Source organism: Lutra lutra, chromosome 4, assembly GCF_902655055.1.
Source record: "Lutra lutra chromosome 4, mLutLut1.2, whole genome shotgun sequence".
Lineage (NCBI taxonomy): Eukaryota > Metazoa > Chordata > Mammalia > Carnivora > Mustelidae > Lutra > Lutra lutra.
The window spans coordinates 104954965-104976602 of record NC_062281.1 but is presented as its reverse complement, the minus strand read 5'-3'; the positions used below and the strand labels follow the sequence as shown (position 1 = coordinate 104976602).

At 38.5% G+C, this 21638-nt stretch overlaps 1 protein-coding gene across 3 annotated transcripts in view; it reads right to left on the bottom strand.

Annotated features, from left to right (window-relative positions):
* The window catches only part of VAV3 (vav guanine nucleotide exchange factor 3), a 373454-nt gene that overhangs the window by 317081 nt on the left and 34735 nt on the right, over positions 1-21638 (bottom strand). Inside the window, exon 1 of one of the 3 annotated variants that reach the window (XM_047724318.1) lies at positions 6519-6593. The exons of the other annotated variants lie outside the window; for them this stretch is intronic. Coding sequence (XP_047580274.1) covers positions 6519-6560 — 42 coding nt within the window. The 5' untranslated portion in view covers positions 6561-6593. Of the gene's footprint in view, positions 1-6518; positions 6594-21638 lie in introns of those variants that run through there. 3 annotated transcript variants of the gene reach the window in all.

The window sequence follows — 21638 nt, the reverse complement described above, 5'->3', positions numbered from 1 at the left end:
ACCCCTGCTTTATCACTTTTAAGCTATTGGATGCCAGGCAAATAACAGACTCTCTCTAACCTCAAACAGAAATAACAGTGCCAGTCTCACAGGGTAGCATGAAGAGGAACGAGAGCAGTCACCTGAAATACTAGAGCAGCTAGCACTGGGTAGCTTTACCATCATCTCAGCACTTCAACTAAAAACAGACAAAACTGATTCCTCTAAGTTTGTTCAAAAACACTCTCTACCAAAATTCCTATCCTAACTTCCCCCAGCCATCTCAAACTAAGCATGGCTAAAATGAAACATTATTTCCTGAGAAACAACAACAACAATAATAAAAAAAAATTGCCTCTTCCTCCGCCCATATATTCTTGAAATCATCCTTGACCTCCTGTCACACTCAAGCTATATCCAGATGCCGTCAACCCTTTTCAACTGCCTCATGTCATTCTTCCACTTTCCCTTCTTCCTTCATCACCCTGTAGGGTGGGTACTCTAATATTTTCATTATTATATTAGCTGAGAAGGAACCAAAAGCAGAGCCTATCTTTACCACAACCTGTAGATAACATGGTTCTCTTGCCATACATCACTTTCCTCTTCTACCTCAAAAAACGAGTTCCAACAAGAGCTTGTGGAGCTGTCTTCGCTCCAAGCCATTGAGTAGACACAGCTCACATGGGCCCTTTGTATGAACCAGAATAGGCACCCTTCCTTCCTCAAGATACTTTATTTCCATTTCCTAGAAAACTGAGCAAAGGTGCTGATTTTGTTAAAGAAGGACATATTGCTACTTCATGTGGAAATGGGAGTGTAAATAAATACAAACATATAACATGATTAAATGATGTCCAACAGGTGTGGTTCCCATCATGAACGATCAAAGAGTGGGGTCTTCATGTTCTTGGTTCCTTTCCTGTACCAACCCCCCCCCATGCCATCCACACTATCCAACCAACGAAAATCAATCACCAACTCTTCCAATTGCCAAATTTGATGGCAGAATTTGGATTACTTTCCTTACTTGATTTTGTAAGAGTATCACGATCTTTTTCCATCGTCTTCAGGACCATACTTTCTCTGGAATTTCTTCCTACTCTGACTACTGTGTCACAGTTTCCCCTCCTGCCTCCTGCCCTTTTCATTTTGTAAATGTCACTCATCAGGGTTCCATCCATAGCCCTCCCTTTTACCAGGTACACACTCTCAGTCATGACTTCAGTTGCTTCCAAATAAGCCCAGATGCCCTATCTGTAGCCCACTGATATCACCTTCTAAAAGTTCCCTCTAATATATCCCAAACTGAAATCCACATTGAAAAACAGGTATGAGGTCTCCCACCATCAAAAATAAAAACAGGGGCACCCGGGTGGCTCAGTGGTTAAAGCCTCTGGCCCAGGTCATGATCTCAGAGTCCTGGGATTGAGCCCCGCATCAGGCTCCCTGCTCGGCAAGGATCCTGATTCCCCCCACCCCCCCCCACCTCTGCCTACCTCTCTGCCTACTTGTGATCTTTGTCAAATAAATAAAATATTTTAAAAAAATAAAAAATAAATAAAAACAAAGACAAAAACAAAACCTTCTCATAACTTTAGGTAATGGAATCCCCATTCCCCAAATCTCCTAAGCTAGAAAGCTTCCAACCCCATTCTTCCAAACTCATCCATTCATTCAAAAAATACCTCAGTGTCTCCTGTGTACCAAAGTGACAGGCCAAGCATACCAAAGTGATGGTATATTACATATACCAATGTAAAAAATACATACAAGATAAAATACTCTGCCATCATGAAATTTCAAGTGAGAGGGGGGGAATAATGAACTTATTATTAATTAAATGTAATATAATTATTCATTACATTCAACTTTTTTTTTAAGAAAGGCAAACTGCCATATGCAGCACCTCATTTGAATGTGTCTGGAGACCCAGAAGCTTGACTACCCTGCATTCTTCTATTTAGTTACAGCAAGACAGCACTAGCTACTCATGTAGCCTTGACCAAAGAACAGTCTTCCTCTATTGAGGAAGGTGGTCCTCTTCGACAGAGCGTGCAGCTTCAGGAGGGACGCACATGGAACAGTGAGGGAGAGAGAGTGACATCCACCTAGCCAGCCAGATCGTCCAAATCAACCCTGACAATCAATGAGGTGACCGATGTCACAGCCAGATCACCCTCACATGCTCATTATATTCAACATTTACAAATCAATGTTGCATCATCGTAATAGGAGGGGCAGGTAAAGGAAATTTTTATTTTAAGTTGGGTGGACAGGGTAAGCATTATCTTGAAGGTGCCACCTGAGTGAAGGCTTGTAGTAGGTGAAGGGGTTGACCACAAAGGTATCTATGGAGCAAACATTCAAGGCAGAATAAACAGTCACAACAAAGGCCCTAGGAATCTACCTGATATATTCAAGGAATATCAAGAAACCAAAGCAGTTCGAATGTAGACTACTATCTACCTGAAAATTGTCATAAACATACAAATTTGTGATATCTGTGATGAGATATCTTTAATGAGACCCTTGAAATGTAGTGAGTGTCCTTCTGCATTACACAATCTGATATATCAGCCTTCCCTAGAATTCCTCCTCCTCCCTAGTTGTCTTTAGGTCAATCCTCATTTCATATATATCATTTCACAATGAAGCATTCCTGCCCAAATCATAGCCATTATCAAATGCTCTCAATTCCAGTTAGGACATAGTTAACCACCGGCATATGCTACCACATATTTATATGTAGTATTTTTCTTTCTAGGTAGAGTCTTTGGTTTATCTCTGACTAGACTGAAAAATCACTCTAGAACAACGAAGCTTCCCCATTACCTGCCAAAGTGATTACATAAAATAGGCCTGGAACAACAGTCCGTTGCAATGGAACAGTTTATTGAGAATAATTTTTATAAATGCAATTCTACATTGACATCCAGATTGCAATCCACTGAACCAATATACTCACCACAGTGATATGGGAAATGATTTAAAAGGCATATTTATAAAGCACATTGATTTTTCAGTTCATTCAATTCTATTGATTTCATGAAATAATCATATTTCATTTACAAATAAAATTTTCCTGTTAGTTTTCACATTGCTTTCTAAGATGCAAAATCTCTAATCTTTCTAATAAAATTAAGCCATTTCTTTAAAAAAAAAAAAAAAGAGAGAGAGAGAGCAAAGAAAAAATAAAGTATTCCCTTCCCTTCCTGTATGGAAATGTTAAAGATACATGTAATAACAAACTAATATAGTCAAATCCAATCATGGCTACCATGACCCATGTAAACACTGGACAAAAGCTGGTGTTGTAGAGTTGCTCGAATCACAAGAGTCAACTGAAGACAAGGGAGCCACCGGAATGTGGAGAGTACCAAAATGTTGTTCCTTTATCATAAAAGGAAATCACCTAGGTCAGAGGTTGCTCACCATTTTCTGATTCCCTGAAGTCTTAGCAACAACAGTGAAGTGCTTTCCTAGCAGATCCAAGGATGATCCCCCAGAGAAACTGGGAAGGACACCTGGCAGCCACCCTGCCCCGTCACAGCCACGTTCAGAAACAGAGGGCTTGTGGTGGTGGCTCGGAGCCACCGCCAAGTCCAGGTCTCCGAATCACAGATGGCTTCCCCAGGCCTCCTTTCTGGCTACTGGAAATGGCCCGCAGCACAATGTCATATGTCAAAGTGAGCTCCACAACTGGGGGGGGCTTGTCTAAGATGACTGAAGCCATGTCTAAATACTTAGTACCTGGCTCAGTACCCTTAATGAATTGGTCCCTAACGACCCAAAAGCAAAGAAGGAAGACAGAATGGCAGAGATATGGAAAGATCTGAGGATGCCATGTGGTGTGTAGTCAATGATAACTGCTTGAAAGCACTTCTCACTACATTCCTGAGGAGAGCCTCAGTGATTATTACATAAGAATTATTGTAATCAGAATTTAAAACTGCTATTTAAATGACAAACATCCTACATATCACTTTAACAAAACACAGGAGATGTGCATTTAAGGCTTCTTATTTGTGCAAAATCTGATTTACCTATCAAAGCCCACATGACAAGCCAGAGACCCCATTCTCTCTAAATAAAACTTTAAAAAATAATTGAAAAAAATAAAGGCAACTGGGGCACATGGGTGGCTCAGTGGGTTAAAGCCTCTGCCTTCGGCTCAGGTCATGATCCCAGGGTCCTGGGATCGAGCCCGCATCGGGCTTTCTGCTCAGCAGGGAGCCTGCTTCCTCCTCTCTCTCTGCCTGCCTTTCTGCCTACTTGTGATCTCTGTCTGCCAAATAAATAAATAAAATCTTTAAAAAAAAAAATAAAGGCAACTATCACCACTACTTTCTACTTCTGGGCAGGCCTATTCAAAACTAACAGCTACTTATTTTACGGTTAATGCCATTTAAACCAAATACCATCTGAGATATCCGAGTTTACTCCTGACAGTCAACTTTAACCATTTCCTCATTTGAAGCTTAAATCAATTTAGCTGCAATTGAAAAGTAATTTTTCTTATTCTATTGCGAGGACAGAGAAGCACTATTAGTTTTTATACCAGCATTATGCTTTACTACTCAAGGATATTATGTGATTTCTTTCCTCACCTAAAATATCTTCCCCTTGACAGCTTATACATACCATTTCCTTTCCTAACACTCAAATTAGCAAACAGCAGGCTGTGATGGTAGCAATACCCTCTCATCTGTCTGTCTGTCTGTCTGTCTCTCTCTCTCTCTCTCACACACACACACGCACACACACACACACACACACAGCTTCAGGACTCCATCATTTCATCAAAGGAATGAGGTAAAAATGTCTGTATAGTTCTCAACCAAGAAAATACACTGTTAGAATTTACCGGCATTCTCTCTATATAATGAACATTTGTAAAACACTTTTGTGAATTCCTACTTCAAATGCAGTCCATAAAAAGGAAAGATATCATTATCATCCAAACAACTAGAGATTCCCACACTAGACAGTCTCTCCTGGAGACTCTGCCCATTCCCATCCCTCCAGGGCAGCAAAAGGGCAAAACTGGACCCACTTCCTTGGTCCAGCACAATGCGGTGTACAGAATGCACCCCAAAAGATGCAGTGAGCACAAATTAGAAATCACACCTCTACCTACTTAGTTGACCTTTGTTGAGAGCTCACTATGTGCTTTATGTTGAATCGCCTGAATAGATATTCATAGTAACTATAAGAAAGATCATATTTTTCTTATTTTACAGATAAGGGAACTAATCAACTGGCCCAAGATCATGTTGCTTTAAGAACGACGCTGAGATCTGAAACCTCGCTATCGGATTTGCAGTTTCATTTTCATTGCTGCTCAAAATAGATTAATAAGACTATAAAGTTTTAGAGCATAATCTTTAACTTCATAGCTATCTTCCATTTAATTTTATTCTTAACCACCATATCCCACTCCCTATCTTTGCCCTTGAAATACGGAGAGGGTCATGCTGTTAGGAACCAGGGACACAACGACCAGGGCCAGTAAGATGTGCATGGGGCCTATAGAAAATAGCAGTCCTGGGAGGCTGGGGAGGGGGAGTGTCCCGAAATTATTAAAAGAAAATTTCCAAATTCAAGTTAATAAATTTTTACCTTAAATGTCATAAATGTTATGGGATGTAATGATAATTATTTAAATTAGCATTCATGAAAGTTTAATTACATTTGAAAACATTTTCTCAGTTAAACTCTTCTTACTCTACAGGGATCCCCAAATATATATAGTAATTGTAGAGAATTATGGCCAAATTTTAACTTCAGTGTATTCATTATAGCCATATTTGAAAGCAACATTATGTTTAAAATCCCTCTTTATTCTTTTATAACAAATCCTATCCAATGGGATGCATGGATGGATATCAGTGTGTATTACTTTGGAAGCTCCATTTCCCAGCTTCCTTGTCAGGAGGTTTTTTTTGTTTTTTTTTTTTTTAAAGATTTTATTTATTTATTTGTCATAGAGAGAGAAGCGAGAGTGAACACAGGCAGACAGAGTGGCAGGCAGAGGCAGAGGGAGAAGCAGGCTCCCTGCCAAGCAAGGAGCCCGATGTGGGACTCGATCCCAGGACGCTGGGATCATGACCTGAGCCGAAGGCAGCTGCTTAACCAACTGAGCCACCCAGGCGTCCCTTGTCAGGAGGTTTTGGGTTAGGCTGTTGACAAGAGGTACTCCTGTGAAAGGTAAAAGGCTGGATATAAGCAGCCATAAACTGCTCCAACAGTAGCAGGTAGAAGTAGGGACACATGTTAGACTGGCATGTGTGGCTTCTGGATAATGCTCCTAGCTAACAATCATCCACGTTGGGGTTGCAGGTGGCTAAGCCATAGAGGGCAACTTCCTGTGATTCCAGCAATTCTCAAATTCCTCAAATTAGTATCAGTTATTGTCAATTTTCACTCCCTGTAAAATCCCTACATTAAACCTCCCCCTGCTAAAACAGTGGTTTCTGCTTCCCACTTTTATCCAAAAAGGAAACAATCATTTCTAGTAGGTAAGATATATAAATGACCTTTTTCTTCTTGCTTGTATCTTCTGGCTTATTAAGGAACATGGGCTGCCTTTGTTCATGTACTCCAACTGGGAGACTCCCCCTCTACCCACCTAAAAACATACTCTGAAATTATTTAGTATAAGGAGGAATTTCCCTACATACCTCAGCAAAATAACAAATACTTGCTATACGCAAATATGACAACTGATATTTGTATAAATGACTCCAGCCACTTTCAGAGTTTAAATTATGCACGGCACACTTTTTTTTAAAGATTTTATTTATTTGACAGAGAGAGATCACAAGCAGATGGAGAGGCAGGCAGAGAGAGAGAGAGAAAAAGGGAAGCAGGCTCCCCGCTGAGCAGAGAGCCCGATGTGGGACTCGATCCCAGGACACTGACATCATGAGGGTTAACCCACTGTGCCACCCAGGTGCCCCACACTCTTAAGAGAAATCAGGAAAAAGCTTTCACAAACTGGTATCACTAATAAGGGCTAAAAGAAATAATCACTTGCTATCAAAACAATTACTTCTCAGACTAATTCATATATTGCAGTTATTTTTACTAACTTTTCACTGAGCAACACCTTAAAAATTTTTTTCAGAGAGGTTGTATTATCCTGTTCACTTTGATTTCCAAGACTTAGCCAAAAGAGCCTGTCCAAGGACATCTAACACAAGAAAACTATTCTCCAAATGGTTAACAAAAAAATAAGTAATTGAGTAATGCTTCACATCTGCTTCCAGCTACTCCAAAGGCAAATGTCACATAAATAAAACATTATAAGAGCATTTCCATCAACAGACTATAACAGCTATTATTTCCTAATTCCACTAAAAGATTTTAAATGCAACAAAAGTGGGGTGCCTGGGTGGCTCAGTGGGTTAAAGCCTCTGCCTTCAGCTCAGGTCATGATCCCAGGGTCCTGGAATTGAGCCCCGCATCGGGCTCTCTGCTCCGCAGAGAGCCTGCTTCCTTTTTCTCTCTCTGCCTCTCTACCTACTTGTGATCTCTCTCTGTCAAATAAATAAATAAAATATTTAATAAATAAATAAATAAATATAAATAAATGCAACAGAAGTTAAATAATGGTAGAAGTTAAATAATGGTAGACAGAGACTAGAAAAAAAAATTAGTCATGATTTTTTTCAGCCCTTAATATTTCCATTATCAAAGATAAATTACATAACCTGTTGGACCTATATTAATCCAAGAGGGACAAATTAGTGACAAATTCCATTTTCATAACATACAGTGAAGTATGAAAATTCACTGAAATTTTTATTTAAAAATGGAGAATTTCCTGAAAAGTCATGGTGTAATCTCACTTTTCTTGCTGCTTTAAACAGATTATCAAGACTATACAATCACAGACCAGAGTTTTAACTTAACAGAGCTCTTCTAGGTGGTTTGCAACCATTCCTTTCAAAGTCATGTATAGACATTGTCTGATTATAACTTCTTTACAGGAGGGTGAGCAATCTTTACCATCAGTGGAAAAAATATATACAGTAAGTATTCCATAAACAGTCTTCAAATTTCAAGCTTGATAAGCTTCATGTTCCAAATCAATTGAGGATTATTTGAACAATGAAAGTAAGAATTGGCAGGAATTAATCAAGACCCAATTAATTAAATCCACAATTATTACTACTGATAACATTTACTGATCAATTACTACGTGTAGGGACTATGCTAAGCACATTACACAGATGATGTAATATGCACAACTCCATGATGAAAGCATGATCATCCCCATTTCATAGATAATGAAAAGAGCTTGCAGAGACTAAGTGGAATGCCCAAGATTACACAGCCATTAAGTGGTGTTAATGGAATTCAGATCCAAAGCCTTACCTACACCCAGTCTAAGTCTTTGCATATACAGTTAAGAAAAATATATATATATATATATATCCTCCCTGGGTGGTTAGTTACTAAAACACTTAAAGGGGCATAAATCACAAAGCTCCCTCTCCCGGATCCTGAGGAAGGCAACCATACACACTTCACATTAAGAAGGAAGTGTTCACACCATCAGTCAGAACTTAGTAAATCTACATAGAGTGTTATACTCCATGTGTTTTCTCTAAGCTACAAAACTAAAAGCTCCAGATTACTACTGCTACAGTGACATCTGACAGCAAGCAAAAAGCAGAAGGACAATGACTGAAGGTCACAGAGTACTGACCCTGATGCTGGGGAAAACAAACAAACAAACAAACAAAATCAATTCAGTATATTGTCTTTAATCACAATAAATTTAAACATATGCAATACTAAAGAATATAAGGTTTGCATCCCAAGTTTGACAGTTTTAGCATTTCAGCTTTTCAAGAGTAGGGCTCGAGTACCATGAAATTGTTAGGCAGATTCAGACTATTCCACACCACCAAATACATCGTTCAACTGCTTATTGTCCTGAAAATACAGCAGATGCTCTTCTTCTCCCCAATTCTCTAACATGACAGTAACACATGTAAGTAGAATTTATCAGAATCCATTATAGTTAGAGGCTTCTAACAGATTTTTCTGATTATAAAGGAATTATGAGTTAAGCATATAAAACTTTGAAAAAAGGGGCCTCTGGGTGGCTTAGCCATTAAGCATCTGCCTTCAGCTCAGGTCATGATCCCAGGGTCCTGGGATCAAGCCCGGTGTTAGGCTCCCTGCTCAGCGGGAAGTCTGCTTCTCCCTTGCCCTCTGCCTCTGCTTGTGTTCCCTCTCTCACTGTGTCTGTCAAATAAATAAAAGTTTAAAAATTAAAAAAAATTTTTTTTTTGAAAATAAAAAGTATAAATTGGACAAAAGTTACCAGTAGTCCTATTAATGTTAATAGGATCTCTATCTGTGGATTATATCCCTTAGTTTGTTTTATCTTTCCTGTGAGCTACATATAACACATAAGCTTAATGTAAGTAACTTCCAGACAAAAGAAAACAGAGTTCAACCCAGGGGCTGGGGGAAGAAACCTCTAGATTACAGTGGGTCACCTAGGTAGAAATTTCTAATGGAATAAAAATGCTATGCCTCCCAGGAACACTAATCCGGGCAAACAGATTCTGAACATATTATACCAGTGGTATTAACCTCTCTGAAAACTGCTTAAATAGTTTTAAATCTTGAAAATGATTGCAATAAATAAAATGTAAATCCAATAATTTCAGGGTACACTAGGATTCCTCATATTTTGAAAAGAAGATGTTCTATTACAAGAATCTGAGAATAACAGGCCACCACAGAGATAGCTGCTAGCACAAGAAATGTGACCCTATTATTATCCAGGTGAGAATTAACCGTTAGATTGGCCAAGGGAGAATGGAACAAGTGCCATGATAAATAGTCAACCAACTGAGTCTAATATCAAGGAAGGGATAAAATAAAATCTTTTATCAGCCTGAGCTTCAACACTTAACAAGTTTAGCATATACAACTGGACAAGTCCTTTAGATTCCTCTGTTCCTCAATCTAGAAACAAATGCTATAAATTTATCACACACAGCACTAGTTTAGGCAAATATGTATGTTAAGAAATCTCCAATGCCGTGATAGGTAGTAAGATGAGGCAGCCGGACAGGGACTCAACAATTTGGGACTTTACAAGAAGATAACTGCCAAGGACTTTGTTTTGTTTTCATTATTTTCCTATGAAGAGTGAAAGCTTTATGAAATTTGTGGAACACACCAAAAATATACCTAAAACTATTATTTTCTAAAAAAGCACATGTTTCCTAAAATCATCTGACACAGAAATAACCTCAAGGACAGACTGATGTTTTAAAAAGAGATGCAATTAAAAACATAAATAAATAAAATGATTGCTTTTGAAAGTTTCGATTCCTGGCAAGCAATCTGAGGTTTTAAAAATACATAAGACAATACTACCAAGGGCAGACAGTGACTAATATTTAATAATTCATATTACTGAAATTTTTTTTCTCCCAACATACCAGGAACTCAAGGGCTTATCCCCTGATTTTTCAGTGGGTCTTGGAAATAAAATCCCAAGAACATTAAGAGGCATTTATAGAGAACAAACAGAACTCTGGCCTGCCGGCACAAACTACAGAAAGAACAGTTAAGTGTTCCTGCCTGGGAACCAGCTTCCCAGCCAGTTTTCTTGAATGTTCCACCTCAACTACTTTCTTCTGGTCTGGTCTCACCTCACTAACATTAAGCGCCACAGACTTATGATCTATTTTTCTTACTATGTTAAAATTTTATCTTTCTAAAATATCTACTAGCTCCTCCAGGGCAAGGATTAGATATCTGGATCCACACCTAAACGGATACCAAAGGGTCCCTTCCTAAGCACCAAGTTCATGCTCAGCAATTGCAAACTTGGTTAACCCCCAGGAACTTAGTCAAACTCCTTTGTGAAAAGGTGGTCTCGACTACTTGTCTTCAGCTTACATGAAAAACCTCAGCCACACTTTCCAAAGCACCCAAACCACTTGGTACAGTGGCATTATACTTAGAATCAAGTAAGTCAATTAAGGTTTTCTTGTTAATTCTCTCTGGGGCTAAAATGAGGAGTGGAATCTAATGTTTACCACTAAGCGAACCTATTACGACTTCTGCTCTTGTAGGTTTTTTTAAACACGATAGATTATAATCTTGTAGGTTTTTTTAAACACGATAGATTATAACCCATCAAGAACACAAACATAAGACTTTTTATGGAGTTCATACTGTCTACAGAAATCAATGCCTATTTTTTTAAGATTTTATTTATTTATTTGACAGAGAGAGAGAGAGATCACAAGTAGGCAGAGACACAGGCAGAGAAAAGGGGAAGCAGGCTCCCTGCTGAGCAGAGAGCCTGACATGTGACTCGATCCCAGAACCCTGAGATCATGACCTGAGCCCAAGGCAGAGGCTTAATCCACTGAGCCACGCAGGCGCCCCTCAATGTCTATTTTTAATGTTTTTCAATTTTAATAATTTTTAAAATGCTTCTAACATCTGATTGTACAAATCAAAAGCAAAGGAAACATTTGAGATAAATTTCACAAGCTAATGTTCCCCTAGAGAAATCTCAGAAGGCCAGACATAAAATGCTGATACAGAAGATGCAGTCAGCTTCAGTGTGAACTGCTCAGTCCCATGGTCCTTTGGCATTTCCTTGTGCCCAGACAATAGAAAAATTAAATTTAAAAAATTTTTAAATTTTAATCTTAATTTTTTTATTTTTATTTTATTTTTTTTAAGATTTTTATTTATTTATTTGACAGACAGAGATCACAAGTAGGCAGAGAGGCAGGCAGAAAGAGAGAGGGGGGAAGCAGGCTCCCTGCTGAGCAGAGAGCCTGATGCAGGGCTCGATCCCAGAACCCTGGGATCACGACCTGAGCCGAAGGCAGAGGCTTTAACCCACTGAGCCACCCAGGTGCCCCTTAAGTTTTTTTTTTTTTTAATTCAAAAATTAAATTTCACTGTTATTCACAGAGGCAATAGAAGTCTTAAATGCTACAAGTTATAATCAGTTAACTAGAGAAAAGTTTTTCCTCTTCTTCAGCAAGAATGCAATTCATAAGGGAAGGGAAGAAAAAAGAAAGGGAAGGAAAAGGGATAGAGACCCAGAGATACAGACAACCAACAGAGAGAAAGAAAATGCATTTGGCCTTAAAGGTATTCATACATTTCCAAGAGTAGATTCCAAAGATGAGGGCTTTTTACCATTCGAGTACTGTATGAATGCACTGAAGAATGTCTCATTCTCAGAATAAAGACACGTGAGTTTTCTAGCACAATGCTATCAACACAGTTATCCACCAGCCTAAACACAGTAACCCTCAACCATGGCAGAATAAAGGAAGTACTAACAAAAATTTACAATCATGGGGTGTCTGGGTGGTTCAGTGGGTTAAGCCTCTGCCTTCAGCTCAGGTCATGATCTCAGGGTCCTGGGATGTGCCCCACGTCAGGCTCTCTGCTCAGCAGGGAGCCTACTTCTCCAACCCCCCCAACTCTCTCTCTCTCTCTCTCTCTGTCTTCCTCTCTGCCTATTTGTGATCTCTGTCAAATAAATAAAATGTTTTAAAAAATTTATAATCATCAAAACTAGGGTTTTTTCCTCTATAATTTTTAAGACTCCAGATTGTTTTACACAATCTGGAGTATAATATCTATTTATGTACATACACAAAGTAGATACTGATTTAGAGGAGGAAGAGGATGGAGGAGGAGGAAAAACATAGAATTTCATTACCAATTAGCCAGCTAGCTATTCTATCAGCAGGAGAAAAACCTAATTGCATGAGCAGAGCCAGGCAGATCAGAAGTGCATGCTTAGAAGGATTCAAAGGGCTGCTGACACCAGAACCTCAGTTTTATCTTGCAACAGTGGTGCCCAGTAAACATTCTGGGCCCTGCCCTCTGGAGCTTGCAACCAGGTCACTCCTGTTCCCCCCTGTGTGTACTGGAGTCATGCAAGCTAGCTTTGCATCCCAACCCCAGCCACCTGCTACACAGGCAAATTATTTGAGTCCTAAAGCTATCACCACCACCACCCCCAGTGAGGATTAAATGATGTCTTCCCCATAAAATTACTGTGAGGATTAAATGAGCTAATAATGAGCATGAACTGCTTTGTAACCCTTTATACACAAAGCTAACAGGATTTGTCCTTGTTTCAACAGAAAAGACGGTCTCCTCCAGCCATCTTTCTCTAGCTTGCCCTAATGTTTGCAAAGTACTGAGGCTTTCAGATATAATTAGAAAGTATAAACGCTATAATTAAAGTTACTTCAACCAACATTTGAGTGCTTACTTATTAGTAGGCATGGTCATATGCCCAGCACTCTGGTAGACACTGTGGGAGACAAAAGAAAAACAGGATTTGCTCTTCGGGCTCCAAATATAAAAAACCTCACTAGAGGGGAAAAAAAAAAAACAAAAACAAAAAAACAGTACACATGGAATAACAGTGAGACAGAGAGGCCAGCACTGGTTTAAGGGGCCAAACTTATAGGGAGGACTTCAAAAACTCAAAGAAGGGAAGGGTTTTCAATTGTAATTGACAAAAAGTTTATGGAACACTTCTCAGCTGGGAGAGGGAGCCTAACAGTAAAAAGGTAAGACTGTATCTGTGGGGGTCTGATTAGAGAGGGTCTTAAAAGTAAGTGGTGGGACGCCTGGGTGGCTCAGTTGGTTAAGCCACTGCCTTCGGCTCAGGTCATGATCCCAGGGTCCTGGAATCGAGTCCCGCATCGGGCTCCTTCTCTCGCTGCCTCTGCCTGCCTCTCTGCCTGCTTGTGTGTACTCTCTCTCTCTATCTCTGGCAAATAAATAAAAAAAAAAAACTTAAAAAAAGTAAGTGGTAAAAAGGCAGAAATTCTCCAACTATGGAAGACCCAAGTACCAACAGAGATTTTTTTTTTTTTTAAGATTTTATTTATTTACTCTACAGACAGAGATGACAAGTAGGCAGACAGGCAGGCAGAGAGAGAGGGGGAAGCAGGCTCCCTGCTGAGCAGAGGGCCTGATGCAGGGCCTAATCCCAGGACCCTGAGATCATGACCTGAGCTGAAGGCTGAGGCTTAACCCACTGAGCCACCCAGGCGCCCCTCAACAGAAGTTTTTTTAAACTCAACCCAGTAAGCCTAAAATGAAGACTAGATAGTTCTGAAAGTCACACGAAAGTATCACCACATGGGCGCCTGGGTAGCTCAGTTGGTTAAGTGACTGCCTTTCGGCTCAGGTCATGATCCTGGAGTCCTGGGATCGAGTCCCACATTGGGCTCCCAGCTCCATGGGGAGTCTGCTTCCCCCTCTGACCTTCTCCCCTTTCATGCTCTCTCTCTCAAATAAATAAATAAAATCTTAAAAAAAAAATCACCACATAAAATAATAAGAGTCTCAAAGGGAAAAAAAGGCAGAGATGGACCAGAAAAAGTTCAATGAGATGCAAAACCTCAGTCAGCAGCAGGCTTACTTCCAGATCTTAATTCCTTGCCCCACTTTTTAATGCAAACCCAAAAACACATGAGTCAGAAGAATCTGATGTAATTTCTGATTATTTATTAATAATATTAATATTAATTAAAATATTAATATTAATAAAAATATTAATTAATAATGTTAATAACAATAATTTTAAACCACGTGTGACTGTCACAGCCACGTGGTTTACCAGGCTGGAGCGGCTTTAATGGCACACATTAAAGGAAAAGCACCTGAAGATCAGACAGAGGCATGTTCCAACTCTTTGTGAACCTAAGTTACTGGATCTCTGTTTCCCAGTTCACTCACCTATAAAGGGAAACAGTACTTCTTCATAGAGTTATTTTGAGGTTTAAGTTCAAAGAAAAAAAAAATGTGGACGCTCTAGGCAGTATACAAATGTTAATTAAGTAAGAACTGAACTTAGCACATTATGCTAGTTGATGAGTACCCTGAAGACAAGGGCTATGTTTTGCTCTCCAGTACAAACCCAGGGCCTTGCTCAGTCCCTAACATTACAGGAATGCAATGTGTCTTGGCTTATTAAAGGAGTGTCAAATTTAATGCATTGTATGTTAGGTGATTCATTGTGTTCTGTGCCCTGAGGTCCTGAGGGTCAACAGAAAATAGAAAGGGTCCCTGACCTCATGGAGCTTGTGGTTTAGAGTAGAAGACAGATATTATACAAGTAATTACAATGACAGGAAGAATAACAAAACCGCGCTATCGAAGTCTAGATCAATGAGGGGAGCATTTAACCTAGTCTGCAAGGTCAGAGAAGCAATTATTTGCTTCAGAACCAAGCAAATAATAGTCGTCAATTGCTTCTATAATTTCTCAGAGTAACAAAAGCTATAAAGACTGAACTGCCTGTTGATTTAAATTATTTTTTTTCAAATATTGATTCAGATGGGGCGCCTGGGTGGCTCAGTCGTTAAAGTGTCTGCCTCTGGCTCCGGTAGTGATCTAGGATTCTGGGATGGAGCCCTGCATCAGGCTCCCTGCTCAGTGGGTAGACGGTTATTCCCTCTCCCACTCCCCCTGCTTGTGTTTCCGCTCTTGCTGTGTCTCTATCAAATAAAAAAAAAAACTTCAAAAAAAAATTTTTTTAAATGTTGACTCAGATATCACATTAAAAGGGGGCTAGAGAGGTAAGGGACAGAGTGTTTGCACAAAAAAGTTAGATGAAAAAAAAAAAAAAGACTTCCATTTAAGTTCAAGTGACATCAACTGTGTCCTACTTACCACAGGTAGAAGTATGGCATTCACCCGCAATCAACTTTTTACCATGAAAAACCTTGATTACTATAAGCAATCTGCCTGTGTAGTTACTGTTCTTAAAAAAGAACATGTACCCAAAACAAAGATGTACAAATCTTTTTTTTTTTTGATGTAGAAATCTCTTATTTCAAATATACTGCAAGTAATACTTAGATTTTAAAGCTGTATTTTTAAAACTCAAACCATGATAACCCTCCAAAAATTAACCTCCTCTGTGTTAAATATCAGATAAGACATTAAAGAAAATATTAAAAGCTTTAAAATATCAAACTATTGGAGCACCTAGGCAGCTCAGTCGGTTAAGGGTCTGACTCTTGATTTTGGCTCAGGTCGTGATCTCAGGGTCTTGGGATTGAGCTCTATGTTGGAGTCCATGCTCAGAAGGGCATCTACTTGCGAATCGCTCCTCCTCTACCTCTTTCTCCCCTCCCCCCACATGTGTGCTCTTAATAAATCTTTAATAAATAAAATAACCAACCATTAGGAAATTTACAATTCATCTAAGGAAAAAATACTATAGGAATTCAATGACTGAATACAAACTACATAAAGATGCCACAAGACAGGATTCCCTATCAAATCTGATACAAAACTAAGGACCACAGAGGTGGAGATCTTTGCGCTTTCTGTTCGTTGGTCTATCCAGCTGCCTAGTGTCTTTCTCAGCAAACAGAAAGTGAATGAGTGAAATTCACAGATTAACCAGAGAGAACAATGTCACAAGAAGGGGTTCAGCAAAAACTACATGGAGAACAAGTGTTAAATGATGGTTAGGAAAAATTAGGACAGGGAAAAAAAATAAGAGTATGAGGCACTAAAGATAGGCTGAGGAGACAAAGTCTGAGGTAGGGACTGGAAATTCAGCAGAATGGTCTAGCCTAGCAATGTTGGTCAAGATCAGGTTGTCCAAAAACTTAAAGGTGAAACTGAAGTGTACAGATTTGACCCCGTTGGCTACACAAAGTCATCTCAGCTTCTTGAGAGAAGGACAACATGACCCAAATGTGCCTATTGGTGGAGCCCTGCATGGATTAGAGTGCACAGCAGTGTACTGTAGCAATCCAGGCAGAAGCAGCCTGATGAGAAATAATGGGATAGCTCAAAAATACTAACACATTTTCTCCTGACTCACTTGAAATCACAACTTGTAGGCGGACAATGAGTTTTTGCCAGGTGCCAGATACCACACAAAGCACTTCCATGCTTATTTTGACATAATCGTCAAGTCCAAGATAGGAATTTTATGATTTATGATTAGGAAACTAAGATTGAAAAAGAATGAACTACCAGGAGTCTAGCCATAATCTGACTCTCAGATTACTGATCTGACCACTATTGCACCAGATATTTCAAAAATTACCAATTTTAAATCTAATTGACTGGAAGAAAGGATACCATCTATAAAGGCATTGAAACATGTTAAATCAGATGGACCTACCAGATATTTACAGAGTATTCCATCCAAAAGCAGTGGTATATTATCTCAACAGATGCAGAAAAAGCATGTGACAAAATACAATATCCATTCCTGATAAAAACTCACAAAGTGATTTAGAGGAGCATATCTCAACATGATAAAAGCCATATATTAAAAAAATCCCACAGGTAACACCATACTCAATGGTGGAAAAACTAAAAGCTTTTCCTTTAAGACCAAGAATAAGGCAAGGATGTCTACTCTCACTTTTACCCGACACAGTACTGGACGTCTTAGCCACAGTGATCAGACAAGAGAAAGAAAGAAAAGATATCCAAATTGTTAAGAAGTAAAACTGTCACTATTTACAGATGACATGATACTGCATAGTAAAAAACAAAAACAAAAACAAAACAAAACAAACACTAACGACTCCACCAAAAAAGCTTTTAGAATAATTGAATTCAGTAAAGTTGCAGGATACAAAAACCAATATACAAAAGTAAATTGTGTTTTTATGCACTAATAATGAAGTAGGAGAAATGGAAAATAAACCCATTATCAGTTGCATCAAGAAGAATAAATATCTGGGAATAAATTTAGCCAAAGGAGTGAAAGACACTCAATCATAAGACGCTGATGAAAGAAACTTAAGACAACACAAACAGAAAGGTATTCCATGCTTGTAGACTGGAAGATTATAGATTGGAAGAATATTGTTAGAATGTCCATAGTACTCAATCTACAGAGTCAGTGCAACACAGTACAACTGTGAAAAACAACCAATGGTGTTTTTCACAGAAATAGAATAAGCAAGCCTAAAATTTGTATGGCACCACAGAAGACCCCTAATGTCCAAAGCAATCCTGAGAAAGAAGAACAAAGCTGGAGATCTCACGATCCCTGATTTAAAACTATAATCCAAAGCTATAATAATCAATACAGCATGGTATTGGCATTAAAAAAAAAAGAGAGAGAGCTCAGAAATAAACCCATGCATATATGGTCAATTTAGGACAAAGGGGTCAAGAATATACAGTGGACAAAGGACAGTTTCCTCAACAAATGGTGTTGGGAAAACTGGACACCCACATACAAAAGAAAAACTGGACCACTATCTTACACTGTACACAAAAATCAACTCAAAATGTATTAAAGATTTGAATGCAAGACCTGAAACCATACAATAGCTAAAAGAAAACATAGGTGATAAGCCCCTTAACATCAGTCTTGGGGATGATTTTTTTTAGATTTGACATCAAAAACCAAGGCAACAAAAGCAAAAACAAGTGGGACTACATCAACTAAGAAGTTCTACACAGCAAAGGAAACCACCAAAAAAATGAAAAAGGAACCTATGGAAGGGAAAAAAATATTTATAAATCATGTGCCTGATAAGAGGTTAATATCTAAGATGTATAAAGAACCCATATAACTCAATACAATACAAACAAGTCACCTGACATAAAAATGGGCAGAGAAACTGAACGGACATTTTCCAAAGACGGACATTTTCCAAAACAACATATGAATGACCAACAGGTACATAAAGTACTCAACATCACTAATCAGAAAAATACAAATCAAACCACAGTGAGATCTCACCTCATACCTGTTAGGATGGCTATCATCAAAAGACAAGAGGTAACAAGTATTGGTGAGGATGTGGAGAAAAAAGAACCCTTGGATACTGTAGGAATGCAGGTTGGTACAGCCACTATGGAAAAGAGTATGGAAGTTCCTCAAAAAAATTAGAAAGAGAACTACCATAAGATCCAGCAATTTTACTTCTAGATGTTTATCTGAAGGAAACTAATTATTATCTCAAAAAATTATCTGCCCCCATGTTTATTGCAGCATTAGCTACAATAGCCAAGATATGGTAACAACCTAAGTGTCCATCACAGATGAAGAAAATCGGGGTGTGTATGTGTGTGTGTACATACCTACATAAAATGGAATATTATGCAGCTATTAAGAAAGAAACAAATTCTGCCATTTGCAGGGCGCCTGGGTGGCTCTGTCAGTTAAGCGTATGCTTCAGCTCAGGTCATGATCCCAGGGTACTGGGATCAAACCGCACATTGGGCTCTCTGCTCAGCAAGGAGCCTGCTTCTCCCTCTCCCTGCTGCTCCCCATGCTTGTGTTCTGTCGACTAAACAAGTAAAATCTTTAAAAAAAAAAAAAAATCCTACCATTTGGGACAACACAGTTGGATCTTGAAAGCATTACACCAAGTGAAATAAATCAGAAAGACAAATACTGTACTATCTCAGTTTATGTGGAATCTAAAATTATATATATATGTATGTATATATACATACATATATATATATATATATATGAAACAGACACAGAACAGATTGGTGGGTACTAAAGGTGGAAGATTGGGAATGGGTGAAATGGTTGAAGAGACCATACCTCAAATTATTGATATAGATTAATAACCTGGATACAGCTTATCTGTTACTCTACTGTGTATACTTGAGTTGTAATGGACAAAAATAAACCATTAGTCAGTTGTAAGTTTATATTTAAAAAAACTAAAAAAACAAAGTCTTGAAATGTGCTGAATATTTGTCCTAAAAATAAAACTTACATCTACCTTTAGATAATAACATAAAGTTTTATTGAACGGTAATGTATTTTTGCAGAGAAAATTTAATTCAACTATTGCTTAAATCAAATTCACCACGAATTTATTATTGCACTGCTCAATTTAAACACGTGGTTTCATTCCTAGAAGAAAGAAATATAAAACATCAAATTTAGACTAATTCTATTACATAGCTCCAGTGAACCTATTTTAATGAAATTGTCATGTAGGATGATCAGTTTTGAGAGTTTATCTTTTGGTCTACTCTCAATATCAATTGGGAAGTTGTCTATAATCCTGGGAAAATCAGACATCTTGAAGTACAAAAAGGCTACAAAATAATTTCTTCTGACTCCATCATGCTAAAGATGAAAAACCCATTCTAGGTGAAGTTATATGGTTTCCCAAGCTGACAGACCTGGACTTTGTATAGATGGATGGAAAGGGGGATATAAACTTTTGCATGTATTTCCTCTAAATATTATAAAATACTTTGCAAGATTTATATTTGATCAGTTGCACATGTTAATATATAAATACTAACATTTAATTTTTTATGTTCAATTAGCTAGCATATAGTACATCATTAGTTTTTGATGTAGTGTTCAATGATTCATTAGTTGCATTAACACCCAGTGCTCATCACCTCACATACCCTACATACCCTCCTTATTGTCCGACACCAAGTTGCCCCATTCCCCCATCCCCCCTCCCTGCTGTAACCCTCAGTTTGTTTCCCATAGTGCAGAGTCTTTCACTGTTTGTCTCCTTCTGATTTCTTTTTTTTTTAATGACTTTATTTATTTGACAGAGAGAGAGATCACAAGTAGCAGAGAGGCAGGCAGAGAGAGAGAGGGAAGCAGGCTCCCTGCTGAATAGAAAGCCTGACATGTGGCTCGATCCCAGGACCCTGAGATCATGACCTGAACCAAAGGCAGAGGCTTAACCCACGGAGCCACCCAGGCTCCCCTCCCTCTGATTTCTTCCCATTCAGTTTTCCCTCCCTTCCCCTGTGGTCCCCCGCACTATTCCTTATGCACTATTCCTTATCTTCCACATATGAGTGAAACCATATGATAACTGTCTATCTCTGATTGATTTATTTCACTTAGCATAATCCCCTCCAGTTCCATCCATGTCGATGCAAATGGTGGGTATTCATAGTTTCTGACGGCTAATATTCCATTGTGTGTGTGTGTGTGTGTATGTGTGTGTGTGTGGGTATGTGTGTGGGTGTGTGTATAATACATCTTTATCCATTCATCTGTTGAAGGGATTCTTAGCTCCTTCCACAATTTGGCTGTTGTGGACATTGCTGCTATCAACATTGGGGTGCATGTGCCCCTTCTTTTCACTACATCTGTATCTTTGGGGTAAATACCTAGTAGTGAAATTGCTGGGTCATAGGGTAGCTCTATTTTTAATGCCTTGAGGAACCTCCATACTGTTTTCCAGAGTGGCTGCACCAGCTTTCATTCCCACCAACAGTGTAAGAGGGTTCCCCTTTCTCCATATCCTTGCCAAAATTTGTTTCTTATCTTGTTAATTTTTGCCATTCTAACTGGTGGAAGGTGGTATCTCATTGTGGTTTTGATTTGTAAATACTAACATGCTTATACAAAGACACATGGAATTTTTTTCTCAATAAAGTGTCCTACAATTAAATATTTAAACCATCTTATAAAACCACAACAAACCACGTAGTGCCCAACAAAAACAGACAGAAAATTAAGAGAAGCAGAAACCAATGTCCCAGAAACAGAGCTCAGAAAACTTAAGTATTTGATATATAAAAATATAAAACAAAAAAAAAATCAGTGAGGGAAGAAATTATCACTGCTTGCCATCAGTTAAGATGACTTTCTTATTTAAAAATTCCTTGAAATCACTTGGAAA